Source organism: Falco biarmicus, chromosome 2 (assembly GCF_023638135.1).
Source record: "Falco biarmicus isolate bFalBia1 chromosome 2, bFalBia1.pri, whole genome shotgun sequence".
NCBI classification, from domain to species: Eukaryota; Metazoa; Chordata; class Aves; order Falconiformes; family Falconidae; genus Falco; species Falco biarmicus.
The window spans coordinates 114,687,159-114,709,051 of NC_079289.1; the positions used below are offsets into that span (position 1 = coordinate 114,687,159).

The 21,893-nt window shown below is 38.9% G+C and overlaps 1 protein-coding gene across 2 annotated transcripts in view; it reads right to left on the reverse strand.

Annotated features, from left to right (window-relative positions):
* The window catches only part of CD247 (CD247 molecule), a 57,623-nt gene extending 35,730 nt beyond the window's left edge, over positions 1 to 21,893 (reverse strand). The window contains exon 1 of one of the 2 annotated variants that reach the window (XM_056329336.1): positions 21,691 to 21,893. In XM_056329336.1, coding sequence (XP_056185311.1) covers positions 21,691 to 21,748 — 58 coding nt within the window. In that variant the 5' untranslated portion in view covers positions 21,749 to 21,893. The remainder of the gene's footprint in view (positions 1 to 21,690) is intronic. The other variant, XM_056329337.1, reaches the window with a different exon arrangement.

Below are 21,893 nucleotides of genomic sequence, written 5' to 3' on the forward strand. Positions count from 1 at the left end.
CTCCTCCACTATGTGCCCAACTAGAGTACGGCAGAGATTTGTTATACGTTCCCATAGCATGTCTATTGTCTCACTGCTATTACCAGTTCGTGAAATCCTGTCTGATATTACAGTCTGCTTCTGTGTTGAAAACATATTCCTGTCTTGTGTCATCAGTAAATTTTATTCACACACACCTACTTTTTCTGCCACTGCCATTAAATGCAATAGCAATATCCAGATCGGTTCTCAAAGATTCGCACTAATCATCTCTTCAGACTCAGATTTTCTCTGGAGCATGTCCTACTGGCACTTTCTCGTGAGCCACTTCACGGTGCCCCTTACAATACCTAGCCTAAACTTCCTCCTCTCTGTTCCATGTAGCACCACAGAAAACAATCCAAATAAATCCACCATCCATTCCTATGTGAAGATAAGCAATAACGCTTTACTGACTAATCAGTTTAGTTATCCTCACAATAAATCTTTGGTAAAGCTACTTTGTGTTTTATCTTACTTTCCCTATTCCTCTGTTGTGTCTTTCCCATAGAATTTATCCTGAAGCATTTCAGGCCACTGAGGTACAAGGTGAACAGACTTGTAATTGATCACTCCTCTTTCTGTTCCCAAAGTATTGGCAGCAAGTTTGCTATTCTGTCATATCCAGAACTGACCCTGTGGTGGTTCAATCCCAATATTGGCAGTCAGTGAAGGAATAGTAAGGATTATTTACAGACTACCAATGCACGAGTAACTGAAATATCTGAGGATGGCAAGTGCTACAAGGGAGGAAAACATACCCTGGTGTGGACAGTTCAGATGGATAACACACACGTTTATCCAAACCAACATACTTACCTACAAGGGAGGTACTGCTATCACAGTTTCATGCTGTGTGAGATTCAACCACCACGATCCTCATGAGATGATTCCAGAGTTGTCTCTGGGACTCTGCGCTCATCCTCATCTATGTAAGCAAAACTTTAGGAAGGTCATTTTTACTGTTGCCTTAGGGGTCACAATCAAAGCAGTGTTTGAATTGCATCTTGTCTCTGAACCACAGTTTGGCTTCCCAGGATCATTTCTCACATGAAGAGGATGATATAAAGGTAACTTACTGGGCCATCATATCTACAATTCTACCCTTAATCTTACGCTTTGCTGCTTATCCTCTGATGCTTTCCCTTTTGTTTCCCCCTTGGCTGTCTCTCCTAGTAGCGTAACCTTTTACAGAATATTTGCCTCGTTCTCTTCTCCCTTTCTTTTCATCTTCCCCTTTTTCCCCCTCCACATACATCTTATAGATGCTTTCCAATTTTAAATCATCCAGTAATAGATTACAATCAAACTCAAAAAGAGGCATTGGTAACCCCATAATCCCGTGTGACAACAAGAAAGCCTGATTCTGCATAACCGTTGATATTTCATTGCTCTTATTCATCCCAAAGGAAGGTCTAGGTCCAAGCCCTTCATGGTACCAGGCCAAAAGATTCACCTGCCTCTGCCTTATAAACAATTTAATGTGTGTCTGATGACACCCATTGTATCTCAGAACTACCCCACCTCCCCTCATGCTGAGTGGCTGCTTCTTCTCTTGACAACCATACTATAAACCCTTTGGAGTTACTCTGTTTTCCTTCACTTCTCCCCTAACAGTCCTCACCAGCTCTCCCCTGGTAAAAAGAGAGGGGATGTAATCCATTCTCTTGGCGCTTGGCTCTCCTTAGTCCCTCTGTGGGTACCATGGACGTGTTTTCTTGCAGGACACCTGCACAGCAGCATTATTCCACAGCCTGGGTTCGTTCCTTCCCGGGGGGCCCCCAAAGCATTTGCACGCTGCACAGGGAGGAGGCACATCCGATGCGCGGGAAATGTAACCGTGCTGAGTTACACACAGGTGCATGACAGCTCATCTGCAATAAACAGCTCTAAATCCTCTCTGCCTATGCCTGCCCCACTGTACTAGGATCTGAACAAACCAGGTACCTGGCAGAAAAAAATTAGGAAATTCCTAAAAACTATTCCAGCCTACTTGCTGTATTTATACATGCAGAGAGAAACTTTGCTGATAAAAGCCCTGCTCTTCAGAGCGCCGAGGGGAAGGTGCATGTCAGATGACTGATGTCGCTTTTCCATATGAAAAGAAATCCTTATTTTCATGGTCATAATCATAAAGGCTTGCCCCAGAGCACAACTTCAAGATGCATGCTCTATTCTCTTGGAAAGCTTCAGCAATATTAGAACACACTTACTTTCAGCATGCAGCATATTGAGATATTTTATGTATCAATAAAAAATATTAAAGATCATATAAAATAGATGTATAATATAGACAGATATTAAAATATATAACCATATATATTTGTTACCTTAAACACTTCTTTTATCTGTGCAGGGTTGGCCAAACTGGGAAGAAATAAGAATACACTCTATAATAGGTTATATTGTTTCAAAGCTTGGGTCACTAAAGTTCCTTTGGATGTTCCAGTTCTCAAAGGTTGTCCAGTGGTAACAAATAGTTGGCATTATTGCCAGAATTTAGGTGGTTTAAGTTATAAAAAATATAAATACATGTGCACTATACCTAGTACTTGAACATACTATGAAAACTCAATCAAAGGTCTAATGCATCTGTAGTAAATTTTATCAGATTAAAAAGTCTAATGTAGAGTATTTATTCAAAATAACTGAAATACAGCCATTTTATTTCCAGTGGCTGGGGGTTGGGGGAATCTAATTATTCTTTTCTCCCTTAGCTGCTTGGGGAGTAGCTGTCTCCTGGGAGTATAGCCAGGCTTTTAACCACAAATAGCATAGTACTTAATGAAAAATAAATTTAAAAATCATCTTTATTTCCACTTAGCTGTAGGGTAAGTGGGAGGTGAAGCAAGTCAGCATCAGACTCAAAACAAGATTCCCACTTCCAAGAGATAAGGCACTAAACTGTATTACCCTAACACTTTAGAGACAAGATGAAGAAAAATAAGTTTACCATCCAGAGACAGTTAACACACTGAGACGTAAAAAGACAAAATTAAAAATAAAATGCATTTGGACTTGTGCTATTAAAATGTGAAATGGATTATATCAGCTGAGTCTACATCATTTTGTCTTATATATTTGCATTTTTAAACAAAAACTGGCACAAGAATCTGTGTCGAGTTGTGTTGATTATATTCCAAATAAAGCAGCAAATTCTCTTAACAAAAAAACCCCCAAACCTAAAAAGCAGTTTCCTGTGGGGGAAGGAAACAAGAGGAACACAGAAAAACACGTGCAAAAAGTAGGGTATATAAGAAGTAGGAGGAGATAACTGCTACATACTTTCTTCTAAACAAATTCTTAATTCTACAAAATGCATTATCCTTCTGAACCGCATACCCAGTAATTCATGTCCCCATTTGTTTTTTCTTTCAGCTGAGTACCCAGCTCCTAGAATAAAGCTGTCACTTCAGTCAGCAGGTGCTTTCATTCCCGCCTCCAACCTACAACAGTTATGACAAGAGATTAAGAAAAACAGCTACCCTGGGCAGCCCAGGCTAGTGCGTAATGAACAGTTTAACCCTGGATAAATGTAATGACAAGTGTGGGTGGCTTTGATTGAAATGACAAGGCAGTTTGTCACCCGTTGCTCTGTCACAGAGATCAGTAATGCTAATATTTTCTGCTGAGTTGAAGGGAAAGCAGCCTGAAACTTGTGTATTTCAGAGGTTGTGCACAAAAGACATTGAAAACAAAAGGAGTCAGCCTCAGTGTTGCGACAGCTCTCTGGCCCTAAACAAGTCAGCAGTGGAAGAGACGTAGTTTCTAAGATGCTTTCGCAAGAAAACGCCACTGTCTCTGGAGGTGGACAGAAAGCTCAGAACAAAAAGCAAACCAAACCCACAAACATATCGAGCTCTCTTGTTTTAAATTACCTAGAGACTTTTGGCGGAGATACTCAACTATTCAGTTTACCATCACATGAAACTCCTGATAGCAACCTGCCTTACTATTGGGGTTGTGTTTTGCTCACTGATGAGTGTTCAGCGCCCGTAAAACAATAACAGCAAGACTCAATTGTTATTGTAAATCATTAGTGTTGAGGGCCTCAGCCCTCAGTCATCACAGTTTTGGATGGTACTGTTTGCCGTGTTACAGGTATACCTGCTTAAATACGGCAGTTGTCCCCAAAAGACTGCATGTACCTCAGTCCTGCAAAGACTCGTGTTTCTGTTTCATCTTAGCTTCAACTAGTGCATTAATTTCTGGACAGTGTGAGGTGCTACATAATTAGAATCTGAGCTAAGAAGTAACAAAGGCAGGCAAGGGGCACAGAAAGAGGCAGTGCCCACTTGAAGTTCATGCGGCAGAGCAGTAACAGGCCTGGATCCAAAACCACTGCAAATGGGATAGCATCATGTGATACCTGGCAGCGTGAAAGGTGCACTGCTGTTTTGCTGTATAAGACGGAAATTAATATCACAACTTCAGACCCCATGACAGTATTGAACTTATTCATTGTACGAATTTGAAGACTGTGGCCTTACCATGTTTTCATTTTCTACACCCACACAGAGCCTTCCTGAAAGCCCCTCTGGTTCTTGCCATTAACTTAGCCTGGCAAATCTAAAGGGGAAGTGTTCAAAACATTTTCAGCTTGTGTACCTGGAGAAAATTTATGGTGGTTCCTCTGCCTCCCACTCTCCCTACTCCTCAACACCTTGGAAAACCCCTGCTGTTATAAATTTACATACTTTTCCAGTTACAGATGCCAACATTTTGAGGCAGTCAAATGTTCATCATCCTGATGCTTTGCAAAAACCAGGAGCAGCCTTGCTGAGGGTTTGCTACCCAGCACTAATCCTAGGATATCTGGGTTGACACAGATGCACCATACAGTCTCACAGCAATCCCCTGAGAACTCAAGACCTTATTACTGCTTCTCATATGTATTTTGCTTGAAACAAAAAGAAAATGTACTTTTCTATTAAAATGTTGCCAGAAATAAGAAATAAATCAAAAAGGTGGATTGATACACTTTCCTTCTACTGAAGCCTTTAATTTAATACAGCAGTTGCAGTATTGCCATTTCAAGAGAAAAACAGACTCGAAGTAAAGAGATTTCCCTTCTGGCCATAACACAACAATCTGTCATTTTGCTAGAACAACACTTTTTTGGCAGGTTCTTTGGCGGTTATTTTTATCTTGACCCCTTCTAATGTCTGCTGTTGATGTCCAGCTCTTTCAAGGAAAAGCCAACTTTGCCGCTTCCATCCAACAGATGGCTGCTTAAGCGAACTCCTGCTGCACTGTGGTTTCCAGCACATCTTTAGCATTCCCAGTAACAAGGGGCGTATCATAGAAAGATATTACCTTTTAAATGACCAGCCTCAAATCTTGTATCTGATATCACGTAAGACTTGCCTTCCCCAGTGCGCTTTCCATCTTAACCTAAATGCTAAGTGATGAACTTCATTCATTCCTTATCTCTACGTTTCTTTGCACTTGTCCTTTTGGACTTTTCGGTATAGTAACCTTTCAGCATCCTGTTACGAAGCACTGGATGGATTTTAACCACCTTCTATGTCATACTGCTATGTCTGGGCCTTTGCGTGCTAGATGTGGCACATTTTTTGTCAATCAGATTTTGCTTTGGCTGATTATTTTTAAATTTATTTTTAATTTGGTGGTTGCAAAGATATATGGAGTATCTTACAACTCATCTACCACATGCTTCAGCACTGCATTTATCTTCCAGTCCTTTTCATTCTTGCTGCAACAGCTTGCGTGGAGATACTTTTCTTATTTTAACATGGGTTTCTAATTGTGTCACTGTTTTCGTTCACAAATAGCAACATGGAACAACTTCGCCTTGCTTTGGTTAAAAACTCATAATCAGGGGACCTGAAATATACTTTTGCATAAATAGCTTCTTGCCCGCTCTAGTCTAGCCTTCCATGCTATTAGTCCATCATCAATTCAGACATGGAAACATACTATAGCTAATGGCTAGAGCAATCAGCAAGTCCATTGCTAGTTTTGCCAGAGACTTTCTGAAAGGCATTTCACCATTCTGTGCCTTGATTTACCCCATTAGAACAGACATTACAAGAACATACTACTTCAGAAGGGTAGCGTGAGGACCTATTAGTGCTTTATGAAGCACTTCAAATTTCTAAGGCGGCATCAGATTAATGAAAGTAATACAATTAGTAGCAAGTGCTGATTCATTAAAAGATTTTAAAAGTCTACACTGCGGGAGGAGCAGGTACGCACAAGATAATTGCTCAGCCCTGCTAGAAACACAGTTTATTCTGCAGTGTAGGTGATGTCAAGCCACATTCCCAAATCATGTTACAGCCCAACCAAAACCAAAGGCTATCACATAATTCAGGGACAAGGTGAAGACACAATTCACGGTCTTGTCTACACTGCAAGACCAAAATGTGTTAGCCACACTGTAATGAGAACTATCAAAAGCTGATTTTGCAGCATAGCTTGACTGATTTTGCACAGTAGCTTCTTTTTGTCTGCTTTCACAGAAGAGTCCACCTACAGTGTGGCTTTTGGGAGATCTCCCATTCATATTGCAACACTGATACTTGTTGAGGTGCTAATAATGGTCAAAAGTGTGGTGTAGCCAGCCTAGACTAATTTCATATATGAGGTGAAACACTCACACAATTGGTTTCTGATACACTATTCTGGGTATGAAGGTGACAGCTCACACAGTGAGCAACACGGCATTGAGGCCTCTGTCCTTCCATGACCCCACACAATCCACCCACCAACAGTGGACCACTTGGAGGAAAAGGAATATGATTGTGACAATGAACTACACCTTGGGGTAAGCAATGTGAACAGGCCTCTCTGATCAAAAAGACGTCTCAAAGGTTTATTTCCTTAGGGCAGAACATCACCCTACTCTTCCCTTACCAGTTAGCACAATGAATTAGACTTTTCTCCCTCTGTGTAGCCCAGCATGTCTGTCTTATACATACAGCCAAGTAGATGTATGGTGCTCATTTAATGGTTTCCTGTCTTGACTTCTTTCTCCTCTGAGAAACCAACCCATCAACACCTTTCCAGAGCTGACAGAATTGCCATGGTTGTGATCAACTGTCTAGATACCTTATGTCATAAAATCGAACATTTTATGGAAGTAGTATCAAAATAAAACATTATGTTCCTTCCAAATGCAACAGACAGGTAATTTGCATTTAATAGTAATACTTGCTTCTGCAGTTACCATGCTAGAGACTTCAGACTTGTTATGATTCAGAAAACTGGGGTTAGATGTAAATTCTAGTGCCTGCATGTCACAGAGGATCATGTTCGTACTTGTAAGCTGGCTAGCAAAGGTAGTCAACAATGAAAATTCAGAAATTAAACATATTCCTGTCTATTATTGTTTGATGAATCCAAGCAAGGCAGCTGCTGAAAAGCCCTTTCTTTAAATTTAGTTACAACTACCATTGCTCTTCCCGCACCGCTGACAGTTCAGAGAGCCTGTATATGAAAGGAATACATAGGGAAAAAAAATAATCTTGTGTCTCACAATTCCATTAAAAGGATCTATACTATTCCTTTCTCCACTCTCAGTTTAAGTTCTACTGAAGCAGCAGTAGTTTTAACCAGTTATTTTTCCTTTATTATTTTCACTGCTAAAAATAAATTGTTACTGAAATATACCATTATATTCTAGAGAGCAGGACACATGAAGCAAACCATAATAAAAAAAAATAAAAATACTTTCACACCAAACAGAAGAACAATTGGAGGCAGAAAGATCACAGGAAGGGATAGGTGCAGCTTTAGAGGAAGAAATTAATTGCTTACATAACCAGTTTCACATATTCTTCTCACCTAAAACACACACTTTATTGAATGGACCTCACTAGATTACATGAACATCATCTGAATTAGAAAAACCCTTGAGCAGGTCAAATCATTATTTTATCCTCAGTAGTGATCATTTAGTTCTAGTCTAAATTCTTCCACTATGAGGTTTGAGGAGAGCTGTTTTGATTCTTTGTATTTTCATTTCCCAATCTGTCCTTTAGGGATAACAAAGCAAATCTGACCATACAGAAGGACCGAGAGAATTTTGTTCTCTCTCACAGCTTTCTTACAGCAGGGAAATTACCTATTTCTCAAATAATATCAAAAGTGTTACTCTTAGCAGGCTTTTATAATTTAACAACTTCAATATCTTAAAGCCAGGAAGTCTGCTAGCCATTACCTTCCCATAGTGTAATCCTAAAAGGTGACAGACACACACACAAAGCCTTTCTTTATATTAGACACACATACATGTGTGTAAGAGAACATCCAGGGATATACAAGTAGTATGGTCAGAAAAAGACAAATATAATGAAAATTAAAAAGCTATTTATGGATTCACACTTCTGGACTTTCTGATTTCTGTTTGGATTTTCAAACTATTTAATAGCGGTCTTTACTATTACAGAAATGATAGTAAGTCTCAGATGTATCTCTAATGGGAAAGTAAATAACTAGAAAGACATACCCACACTTCTTGCTTATAAAGGACAAAATCCCGATAGTACTCAGCAAGAGAAAGGAAGTAGGACAGAAACAGAGGAGGTCCCAGCAGCAGTAGCACACACGGTCTTTGAAATAGTAATGTCAAGCTTAAAAAAAATAAATATTCCATTATTCCTGGCACCTGCTGAGAAAACATTATTCCCCCACCTTGGACTGCATGTATGTAATAGTAGAGCTGCACTTAACTCACTGGAAACTGCTGTTTATCTGGTCAAAGATGAATGATTATCAATAGATTTTGTAATTTTAATACATATGCATATAGCGGTAAACAAACTCTTGCTGAAGAAAAATATTTGATCCTTATTAAATCTAATTTTAAAATAGCTTCAAAACACATTTTCATGCTAATATACCAAATAGCACATATGAACTTAATAGGTTTTCAAATCTGCTTGTCACATGCTTACAAACACACGCACATATTTTTGTCATGCTTTCTGCACGTACACTTGTGCAGTGTCAATAGCATCTGTGTTTGTATCTAGCCGTTAACTTAATAGCATAAATATGTGTGCAATATGCTTGATTGAGCATCGGGTATTCTCGTGTACCTCAAATACATAAATTAGAACAAAGGACTGAGGTTGGTCTCCTTGGCAAACTGTTTTTTGTTCCTACAGTCAGCTGCCTGAAAAAGTCCATGCCATAACCTCAGCAAACTGCTCCCAAGTAGGAATTCAGTTTCTACCTGTTTTGCCCCAAGAATAACCTATGCCAAAACTATTTGGATGGTGTGAAACCTTCTTCTGATCCCCCTGAAGTAATTCAGCAACAAGTTTATGCTATTTTTTGTATTGCACACTCATTTTCATCTTCTCTCCTCCCGTTGTATTTTAGATAGCAGTCAGCACCTGTCTCAAATCCTCTGCACAAATATGCATGTGGGTGTTATTTTACATGCTACACACAGATGTTGAAGAGGCAATGTTTTAATGAGTTATGTGTAAACTCCATTTCAAAGTGACACTTGACTTTAGGACTCTATTGCTAAATATTTCACGCTTTCCCTTATCCCTTCTCAGCTCAAGACCCCAAGACTGAAAGGCTTCGGAAAAAAAATCCGAAGTAGCTTTCAGGCAAGCTCACACTCCTCTGGTTCTCCCATACGAGACAGGTAATAGGTAAAGCGCCAAGCACTGAGCATTTTCCAAGCCACATTACATATATTACCCTGTATAAGCCAAAGCACCCTGTACAAAAGCTCCGCTGAAGTATAGCTCCCCTTAGGCAACTTCGCTTCTCGGAAGCCGAAGACCAGGGAGTTCAAAACCAAGGTGCTCTATTCAGAGCCTGAGGCAAAGGAGGCTACATACACTGAGCAAATAAACTGCAGTCAAATCCCAAAGGAAGTCCTTGCCTGGTTAATAGTTAATGCATAGGGCAAGTCCTCAATAGCCAGGAGCTACCTGTGAGAAAAGCAGCATGCAGTTATAAGGTGACAGACACCTGAGAGCTGAACTTCAACACCTACTGAAATAGCAAGAACTATTTCCATTTAAAATAATTACTCTAAATTACATATTTAGACATTACAGTCATCAGATCCTAGCACAGGTGTTCTTGTGGGAGCAAAAGGTGGCTAGAATAATTGTTCAGATATATCTGCAATCACAATTCTGCTGCCTCTAAACAGTAAGACTCAGTTGGCTGGTTCATGCCAACCGGCTTGAATACCATCACGTTAAGAGCTGTACCAGCATGCACAGTGACAGCATGCATGCATGGCATGGAGCGCAATAAACATTTTTCATCTCTAAAGCACATTTTCTAAAGAGCTCAGGATGATTTTTAAGTGTTAAATAACACACAGCCTGTACAGGACGTTATTTTTCCCCCCTCTTCCCCATACTTCAGGAAGATTAACGGTGTGTCCATAACTGAGATTTTATTTTTTTGTTTCTCTCATCAGTTCAATTGAATCTAGAATAATAAAGGGTTTTTAAAAGAGAAGGAAGGAAAAACGTTGGCTGTTTTCCCAATGCAAGGAAAGGCTGTCTGTAAGCAGTAAAGGTCACCATGAATACAAAATATGTTAACACTGGAGGATCTAAAGGGTACTTGATAGATCTCAGTTTTCAGAACACCATCATGAAATAGGCAAATAAGCCTCTTTGTTGATTGATCAAATACTAAAATAGCATATAGTCTTCAGGACTTGTTAAGTGTGTTAACACTTTCTAAGCATTATTTGTATATCAACAACCAGATAAGCAATTTACAGTTAACAAAAACAGCTAACAGTGGTCCATCTTGATTAAGCTTGGACAGTGGTTGATTGGAAAGCCTAAACAGTCTGGTGGCTTTCTAAAGGTTACACCAGTAAATCAGCCACAATTAAGAGTACATAACCTGCAACCCCATTTTTCAATTTTCTTGCTTTATCTTAAAAAAAAACACTATTTCACTAAGGAGTGAAAGACTTTGTAGAGCAGTGAGGATGACTGGAATAGTTAAAATTCTCTACAAATCTTTCAGACTAAATCCCAAAGGTAGAACTTCCCAATTTAAAAATTTTACACTCCATTCATATTGATTTTTGTCAGTATCTTAATAGCAATCATCTTAATCACATAGATTAAAAAGCACCAGAAGATACTGTAACAATAGTCAGAACTACAACAAGATAATGAAAAGTTAAACAGAAAAACACTGAAAATGAAAACCTCAAAAGAAAACTGCTTTAGGAATCACACATTATTTAACTGCAGACTTCGTTAAAACCATTTTGCAAAATCATTTATACATGCAAATTGAAAAACAAAAGCAAGATAGTATAGTTGTTTAGAGACACCCTTGTCCTTGGGTGTAAGATACCTTCTAACTATGGATGAACCTGAACACTGCTACTATGTATGACTCTGAAGCTTCAAAAGAGGTGAAAACCCCACTGAACCCAAAGGCACAGAATGAGAAACTTTCTCCTTTCCAAAACATTTGTATATGCTGCAGTCATTACGGAGGTGACAGCAGCTCACAAAAACATCACTAAATTGTTTTTCAACTAGCTGATAACAGCGTATTTCCTTCAGCATAGATCTTCGGGTGAGCTGCAAAAATCTGGCTGAGTTTGGTAAATGCCCAAGCAGTTTGTCTGAAGAAAAACTCCTGCTGACACCACCGGGGAGTTGCATAAACAAGGTAGCTAATTTAAAGCTAGTTTAGGTACATTTAATTAAGCGGCATTTACTGAAACACTGATGTGACCTAATTAGAAGGGGAAAGTTTCACAGAAATTAAATACCATGCCCACGGTATAGCTGCAGCATGCAGGCAGCACATTTAGAGGTGAAGCCACTTGCCAAGCTTTTTTAAATACCTGAAGCCCTCCTTTCTGGCCCCAGATAATCACTTTTTGCAAGAAAGGTCATTGCATGTGCTGGGCTGTCTCAGATTGCCCCTTCTGATCACATTTTGTGTTGCTGACTCCCTCAGATTCCTGCATACACTTAAGATTTAGTAGCTGAGGACCCGCTTCTAAATCTTCCAGTCCTGTATAATTACATGTGGTTTCAGAAGTGGCAGAATTGTCAATATATGAGCATATATTATCAGTACTCATACTGATGTTATTCTTATATACCCACACATAAGAGAACCGTACCGCCTCTATGCCCCATTTTGCAGTCTCACACACAGGAGCCTGCTTCGGGATTCTGGTCATGCTGAAATACAGTCGCTACTAAAGAAAACACAACAGTTTTTGAAAGGGTGAATGGGGGAACTCTTGGATATATGTACTCCATTAATTGACTGCAAAGGATTAAACTGACTTTATAAAATACTACAACTGAAGTTGAGGGTTTTTTTTCGTTTTTGCATAGGTTTATCCAGTTCATCAGAAACACTTCCCAGCACAAATTCTGATGGCAGGTTAATTAGGAAATGTTTCTAGACTCCCATTAGAATTTCTCATCAAAACCAGCGAGTGTCTCAAATGGTTTAGCATGTGGGAGTCCTGTTCAAGCTCCTGTTCTGAGTCACGCAGAATAAGTGGAATCTGGGTTTGCTTCTTCCCAAATGCAGAATACTAATTGCTCACAGACTGTGGTGTCTCACAAAAATATTTTGGAAGGGTTTGGTTTACCTTAGTGGAAAACAAGGGGGTTGGGGATGGAATTAAAATGCTGCAAAGTTTTGCAGAAAGTTGCTTCCTTTTAAGCTTTGTTTTAAACCTGATATTTGTTCTGCTAAAGCCATCATGTCTAACAAATAGGCATTTGGCCCCAGATTTAAAAAGAAGAGCAAGACAGAAAGGGGGGAAATCTGTTAGCTGCTACTTTGCAGCCGAGACAGATAAAATCAGATAAAAACACCTTGGAAAAGATGTTACAATAAGATAGGGCTGAAGGTTCACAACCAACTTCTTTAAGAGAGTTAAAAAAAAAAAAAAAGAAAAAGAAAAAATTGTCTAAGTCTTAAAATCCGCTACTGCTTTTCCGTCAGAAGAGACATAGCTAACAGCAGCAAGAAATGCATTATAGCACTGCTGGGTTTTGAGGGAAGTAGTAAAATAACATCTGATTTATTAAACAAAAAGAGATTAATTTAGCTGCATGAATAGACAGGAGGAGGAGAATTCCAGTTCTGCCTAGTTCACATCAATACTAGGCACATCTGAAATTTAAGAGAGAATTCCAAACAAGGTAGATTAAAACTGCTTCTTCTAGAGAGAAGTAATTTTGTGAGAGACTCCTGGTTGTTTAATGTCAAGGAGAAAGACTTGAAGATGTGATCAAAATGCACACTCAGGAAAAAAGTCCAGTAATGAACCTGGTATGCATAACTTTTCATATTGCATTGTGTTTTATGCAAAACTCTTCCAAAAAAACAAATCTCATGAAAATGTGTAGTTCTTTTCAGACTTTTTGGAACACACCATAATTTTGAAATTACAAGCAGTCTTCATCAGAACTTTAGATCACATCTAAGGCAGCATTGCTAATCATCTGGGAAGTAGTTGCCTTAAAACAAATCACTCTGAGTTCTCTCACAAACTTTCTGTATGAAGAAAGTGTACAATGTTGTGCCATTTTCAATAAAATTATTCCTAATTTGCAAGGGAAAAAGCAATCCATATTCTCAGCAAGCTGTATTGAGCTGGATGCAGAAAGTAGAGGCCGTATGCCAGAACTGGGGATGGAAAAGCGATCGCTCCATGCAGTGGTCTGGGCTTCCCAGCAAGTGCATTTTACAGCTCGCCAGAAGTCCACAGCCACCCACCTGTGCTAGTGCTGTGCTAGGTGCTAGTGCTCATGGCATAATTCTGCTCATATACAGTGTGGTGTGCATGCGTAGGCAAAGCTCCCACCACACCTCCCTACTCAAATAGAAGTGAGACTGGGTCCTACTGAAAGCATAACTAAAATTAATTTTACTGAAAGAAACTTAGAGATATTTTTTTCTTTCCATTTTAGATGCTTATTCTGAGAAGCTGTTCCAGAAAGCCTTTACGGCACATACTAGATGCTCATTTTTTAAAGTAACTGGAATGATGTTTGACCTTCTGCTTGAAACCCATATGGGTTAACCTTGCTTATCTTCTCTGGTCCACTAGGTACAGTCACACTTATAATACATGAACGCCCAGTGTTACATTTAAAAGATCAATAGTTTCAAGAAGTTAAAAATTAGGCAACTTGTGATGGGGTATCACTCCCTTTCCTTCTCAGGAAAAGGGAGATCAAAGGATGATTGTTGAAAACTCTGGGTTTATCTCCTTTACTTTCACCAATTCTCTTTAAGCTTACCACCTGCGAAGATTTAATTCTTTTACTCTATTCATCGGAGTAACTCCCGCGGCAAAACTGATGCAGAGAATTTACACGTGCAGAGAGAGACTGAAAGAACCAGAAGCCCATTACTGATGAAGAGCATATTGCAGATAAATGATCAGAAAAAAAGTGCAGGTAACAAACAAGCATGAGGTCAAATCTATCACTTGTATAAGCCTCCAAAGTAGGTTAATTATCACATGGATTACTTTGGTTCTGTTGCATTTTTAAGTCTTCAAATTCCAACAGACTATTAAGTGCTCAACCAATATTAATAGCAAGAATTTTTACATTTCCTGAGAAATAGAAAAACAAAAAGTTATAAAAAAAAATTGAACAGAAAAATGCATACTTACGTTACTTCACACAGCACCACTCCCATACACCTTTCCTGAAAATATTTTATTACAAATTCCCTTAACAGCTTCTAGTCTATAATGGCCAAGACTTTAAGAAAGAGTTCACTTGTGCACATGTGCACACTCACTCAGTCAGGTATCTTACCTTTAGGTAATAAACCATAAAATAACATAAAACAGCAAATGAATCCTGAAAATTATCAGCAAGTTGCTAGGAAGAAATGTGTAGAATTGAAATAACATTCGTAAAATTATCAAAAGAAACTGATTTGCTACATACATTTTATGAAAAGAGCAACTATACTCTGAGTAATTCACAGAATTGTTTGCTTGCTTCTTAAACTGTCTTTAGGTAGATATTTTTTTTTACACAATACAGATTCTATAATATTTCTCTCTCTCTGTATCCTTCCTTCAGAATGTGATTCTTAGCACAACTTACAAGACTTTATTCTACTTTTGCAATCTTCAGAAATGCACCTGCATGCTTGCACAAAGTGCTGCTGAAATCACCTTACTTACACAAAAGCCCAAAGTGATGATACCGCACAAATTCACATCATGGAGAGAGAAACAGAAGGAGATGACTTCACATAATACGGGTAAGACTTCTTTCTTGCAATTGGCTTTATGTGGCTGGATAGGAAACAATATAAATCACAGTAACACATAGAGGATAGACAGAGAAAGGGCTTCTATCAAAGCCTTGATGTTGGGTCCTCCAACTGAAGCTTACTGATAAGCTGTAATATTTAATATTACAGTAATTGTATCACTATAATGTATAACATTATACAAGTCAAAATTTTTCTTTGCAAAGGTTTAAAATTCTGCTGAATTAATAGTGAGCGGTAAGGTCTCAGCCCAGGAACCCAATTTATGTATACTTTTTAAAGATGTTATTCAAATTGTTCAGTTATTTCTGAATGACAAAACAAACATTTGAAAAATAGCGATGTGCAGTATCTGACATTAGGAGGCTGATCTCTTTCACTGAAATGATGTTTCCCAAGAGTATTTAAGAAGCGACATTTACCAAAACTCTTGCTTCAAGTTGATCTGATAAGTAATAAGTTATCATATGTTAATTTTTAATTTGAGATTAATTTCTGTATTAACTAATTCAAAATAAGTGTTTTGCAAACAAAGCATCTAATTAGTTTGGACCCTGCTACTATATACAGATGCCTGCACAAAGAACCTCGATCCATTTGCAGGTTCTGTGTAAGTATTAGGGTTTGCTCTCACCCACCCAGTCAGTACCAACTGGACATTTTTCTGTTTTGCCCCTCCTGAGTCTCATTTGACTTTGTAAGGAGATATGCACCATGGGGAATCAGAATGAATTTACAATATATACTTGCACATTGAATATTTGGGAAGAATTTTTATAAATATTTCGCTCTGTTTATTTCAGGTTTGGCTGTCACACAGATGACAGCAACATTCTAATCTGAATGAATACAAAACACCCATGCTCCTGGCTGGAACAAAGTGATTATAAAATTTGGATGAACCAGAAAAAGGGGCTCTGATCACATACCTTGCTCCTTTTTTCAATGGCCAATGTACACTTAGTGAAATGAAACACCACTCAAATTAATATTCCCCTGGATATTTCCTGGATATCACATCTTATACCATTAGAAAAGTGTTTCAGTCCATTACTCTGACTTTTTTGTTTTGATAACAACAACATTTGTTAATTAATTTTTACAATTCAAATTTTTGGGGCTGAAATAGGAAAGCTCCTCTAAGCGTTCTCTGGTTCTAAATGTTTGATATACTTTTCTTTTTGACTAGGAAGCTATTTTCAGTGCTTGCCAAATGCAAGCATTGCAGCATCCTGAGGCAGGCTGGCCTACCACCCCCCCAAAAAATAGCAATTGTCTTAAAAAATATATAAATTATAAGTGACAGTTGGTTTGCTCTTTTTCCATTTCTGGAGCGATGCACATGTGCATTTTCAAGGCTTCCTTTACAAGCTAGAAACCTAGAAAAGTTTATTTATGGTGAAAGTTAAGATTTTCACCCAAGACGACAGTTTGAGTTTTAAATCATATGTATGTGGTGAGATTTCTTAAAAAAAACCCCAACCACAAGTGTTGACAACTACCCACCCTCTAGACTTACTCAGCATGTCCCACTACAGTTCATGCTACCTATCATTTGTTGAAAATTTTTCAACCTTTTTCTCTTGTCAGCTTCCATCAAATTCTAATTCAGTATTTATTTCACCTCCGTACTATCTGAGCTTTCAAAAGAGTCGTGTTATCATTATGGCTTCTCCTTCACTTAAATATAACAAATTTTAAGATGTTCTGCTACTCAGAAAGAATCAGAATATAAATGAATTTTTCACAGTTACATCCCATGAAAGAAATAGGCCGAACAGCATGAGCGCTTCATCAGGCTTCGCAACCTGCTTGCCAGAAGCACGGTGTTTAACACACTCTTACATACCAAAAGTATGTGAAGACTGAAAACGCCAGACTTTCTTCTCGTAAGACTTGACAGACATATAACAGTCTTGGTAACAAAATACATAAAGGGTCTCTAAAGGTTGATGGTTTATTCCCAGGAAACTTGTAGGGATTCAAATATTTCCAATCTATATGATGCAAACACTGAGATGGCTTCTATCCCTTAACAAGAACTTGCAGACACAGTGCGTACAGCCTCTGAGGCTTAGGAGCTAGCTGTTTTCACTTCTATTTTTAATAGCTAAATTGCCAAAGGACCAAAAGAACTACACACCGGTAAGCCTAACTTTCATAAAGATGGATATATCCATTGTATGTAGATAAATACACACATCTCCACTGTCTCCTGAGATGCGTGCGTTTGAGTGAGTAGACTGAATAACTGCAAACTAAGCTTTTTATTTGCCTGCACATTTTATCTGTTACATACAAAGTTATAAATCAGTTGCATAGGACAAAGTGGAGTTAAGTGTATTCATTGCTTTCCTGAAAAAAATTTAAAAATCAGATTTGGACTGTCATATTTTAAAATCTAAAAATAATCTGTATTTTGTAAAGTAGCAGAATTGAATTTAATTAAGAAAACAATATTTGAAGCCAATCTCATTACATTATACAACATTACAAACCAGAAAAATCAACAAAATTTCAGTTTCTCACAGATTCTAGAATAGCATAAATTCTTTTCTTAATGCTAAAAAGAAACAGCAGTGAAACTGAGTGAAATTTAGCTGTTGACTGAAGTCGTATCAGTAGAACAGTGAAAAATCAACAATAGGCTTATGAGTACACAAGCACATGGACAAAGTAGATACCTTTAGCAGGATGCATATTTTCAGTGGTTTTAAGAAGTTGTACCTTCCATTCATGCCACCGTAAAAATGTACTTTATTTTCTTGCCATAAGGGAGTGTCCTTACAGTTTGGAGATAGTTAGGAAACAATTTATTTTTGTACCTATATCTTTTTTCCTTGCTTATGGGTTTACTCCTCATGCTAGTCACAATTCAAGTTTGTGTGAATAACAGAAAATGGCTGTCGTAAGCATTCCCCACATGAACATTCACTCATAAATCAAGTTCTTGTCCCCTTTAAGCTGATAGGGAACCTCCTATTTCCCCCCCCACACACTTTGGCTTATTAAGAAGGACACACTTAAGCAGAAGAAATACAAATATATTTTCAGACAGCTTTATTTTATATATACTTCCCATCTAGCGTACATGAAAAATCAAAAGGAATGCAATCATTGACTTGTTACTTCATTTATTAGGAATTTTGCTTGGAAGGGTTCAGATAGAAAGCACTTACTCTATAACAAGCATTAAAGAATTGAATATAGCACTGTAAGAGCTCAACAAATTTCCCTTTACAAAGAAAGGCTACATTGCCTACATTTTGTTCCATTCACTAATGTGCCAGTTCCTAGTTTTTTCCATGAATTATTAATGAATCATTGTGAACAGGCATGACAAAAAGGAAATTAAACATGTAAAATTAAGCCCTTTTTTTTTCCCCCCCTTAAGTGTAACAAGAATTTATCTATGAGAACTTAACACAGCTCATAAGGACATGAGGTTGGTAGCCAAAATAGCCTGGTTTTATTTGGTTGTATTTCCTGGATAGGTTTGCAAATGACTTGGTTCACAAATCTTGTAGTTTGCAGACCTGCTAAGTCATCTCATGAAAAGGAAAGAACAAGAAAACCCCTAAAAATCCATTACCTGTCCATTTTATCTTCCTGTCCATGAACCAAATAAAAAAAGGCTCCTGGCACCATGGCACCCAATGGGCAGAAGACATAGTTATGCAGAGCAGCAAAACACTGAAAATAACCTATGCAAGTAATACCTGCCAAAGGCTTACAAGTTTTAGTTTCCGCGGAGTTCACATAAAACAGGACACTGTCCAATTCTGTTTAGCAGACAATTCTGAGAAAAGTTATTTTGTAAAGAAGTGAAAATCATGGAAGTGCTGTCATTGAACTCTTGCACATATATTTTTATATATATATATGCATGTTGTGTATTTGTACAAATTAGGCCACCTTATCAGCCTGAAAAAAAAAGCCAAAAAAGAAGCAATTCTACAACACTGCCCACCGCACTGCTATTGAAGCCTGTCATACTTCAGACTAAAAGCTCTACAAAAATCTTCTTAGAGTTTACAATTTTAATTGTAATATTTGGGTAGAAGTTTTATAATAACAGTCTTACGTCTCAATGGAAAACATGATTAATAAAGTCATCTGCTCAGAAGTTAAAATTACTTATTTTTACACACTTTTTAAACAGAGGGGTTATAGGAAGACCTCAGCTAAACTTCCAGATGTACACTTTTGTACCTTTGAAGGGGGAACAAAACTAAATGTGCATATGATATGGATTTCACTGTAATTGCTCAAAGGTCAAATTTGAGCATTCTGAAATTTGTCATCTGGTGTCCATAATTCAAAATCTGTATTGGAATGTGTGGCCCATCTCTAGATATTTTTTTTATAATATGCCTGACCTACTCACTTCAGTACTCAAAAGGAAAAGCTTTGCAAGTTCATCAGTCCCAATTTTGTTAGTATCTTTCAACTGACCATTTGAAGAATAAGCACAAAATGCATTACAGTATATATGGAATGAACTCACTGTAAGGCGGTATACAGCTTACTGAATCTCTGTCCACCATGAGCTTGTTTTATGAAAACCCATAAAAGTTCACTTCACTCTAAGGAGGCCTGAAAACACTCCGGGCTGTAGCAGATCTTTGCTTTTGTTCATAACTCTAAGCTAAAAAACCCATCTGTTTGGTCTCATCTTTGAACTGAATTCATGGTGATCTTACCTTTTTGTTACTGTGCATTTTGCATCAATAACGTAGCAACAATTCTACAAGTTTTGTGCTACATTGCTTCTATTCTACCTATACTTTTAAGCTAAATACTATTATTCTTCAAACTATTACAGGTATACAATCAAAAATACTTCCCCTCAAATCCACAGGCAACCATCTGGCAGTGTTAGGTTAACAGCTGGACTCAATCTTAAAAAGGTCTTTTCCAATCTGAATGATTCTATGATTCCTTCTACAGATCAATGGCAACAGCACCTTGTTCAAACTTTGATACCGTGTATTCTTTGTGAGCATGAATACTCCTAACAGCTTTGCACCAGAGACCCCTATAGGGCCAGCTTTACTCATCTGCAAACTGTATTACATATTTTTCAATAGAAGTTTTATGCTAAAAATATACAAATAGGAGCCTGAACTACTGATATCTTGTGACAGGTTGAAAGGAGAAAACATAAAACTTTTTTTTTTTCGGTGGATGCATTTTGACCTAAATAATTTCGCTACCTTTCTAGCCCTATACACATCTATGGATACAGAGCAACATACAAAATAGAAGTACCAGAAGTATCATACTCATACGCAGGTATCAGAAAGGATCAGAGGCCCCAGAGGCTGAACGGAGGACGAGCAGAAGGCATGCCTACCACAGAGCATACGACTCTGCTTAAAACCCTCCTGAAACATAACCTCCACAAATTACCAGAACTGATCCCACAGCGTTAGCAAGGGGCTGTGAAACCCTTTAATCTACAGAGAATTTTTAAATAAAAAGCCTGTGGCAGCCACCAAAGCTCTTCAGTGTAAGGATGGTGCCTTTGTCCAGTACAGTCAGGGTGTACGTCGTGGGGGAAACTTGCTCAGTGGATTTTTGCTTTAATACGTACTCAAATGTGACCTACCAGTATCGGCAGACTTCTCCAAATTCCGGCCTCAGACGAGGCCTTCTCTGCATGTAAATTTTGCTGCCCTTTTGATCTACTAAGAAGTACATCCCGCTCCCCCCAAATCAACATGACTCTTTGAAGATTTGTGCGTACCAAGGCTGCTTTGCTTTCTGCCCAAGTAGGGCCAACACGAGTAAATATATAAAGGTAAAAATTACTTTGTTTAATGCTGTGTCTAGCAGAGACAAGCATGAAGGCAGAGACACAAAAGGAAGGACCCTGCCCTGCCTCTCCTCACCTGCTGCCCTCCACATCCAGCCCGCTGGCGATGCCGTTTGCTGCACACCAGCCGCCCTCTTATGAGCGACACAGCTCTCATTTTACCTAACCAAATTAAACACTTCTCTTGTGCAGATTACTGCAAGTGACTACATTTTCAGTATTTTATTAAATGTTTCCTTTAAAATCATGAGGCAAGCTGCCCAGGTGAGGGCCAAGAGCCTTCTTTAACGGCAAGTCTGCAGTTCAGCTGTGGCAGTTGTTCCAGCAGGAGGTGAGGCCGCAGCGACAGCAATGGCTGTCCTTGCCTCCTTCCCCTGGCCCGCCAGAGGGTCTCTGTGGCATGGTGGTTGGACACAAGCCCCACCGCCGTGGTCAGTGGCACCCACGATTCCAGCCATGATGAGGAGGACTGGTGCTTCCGAGCGCCTCATGCCCTCCTGCTACCAAAACGGTGGCGAGCCCACCACAGCAACATCATGCCCTTTCCTCAGAAGGGCCTGAAAACAACTCCTTGGTAGAACAGAAGCCTGCCTTACCTGCGGCTGGGATCTGCGCCGGCAGGACGGCCAAGAGCACGATCCTCCTCCACTCCATGTCGCCAGGCTGGGGAGCGGGGGGCAGAGGCAGCACCCCGGCAGGCTGTGCTCCCGCCGCAGGAAGCACGCCCCGCCACCCCCTTCCGAGTCCACCTGCCGGCAGCGGCACCGAGCACGCGCCTTCCTCTGCCGCCCAGCCTCTG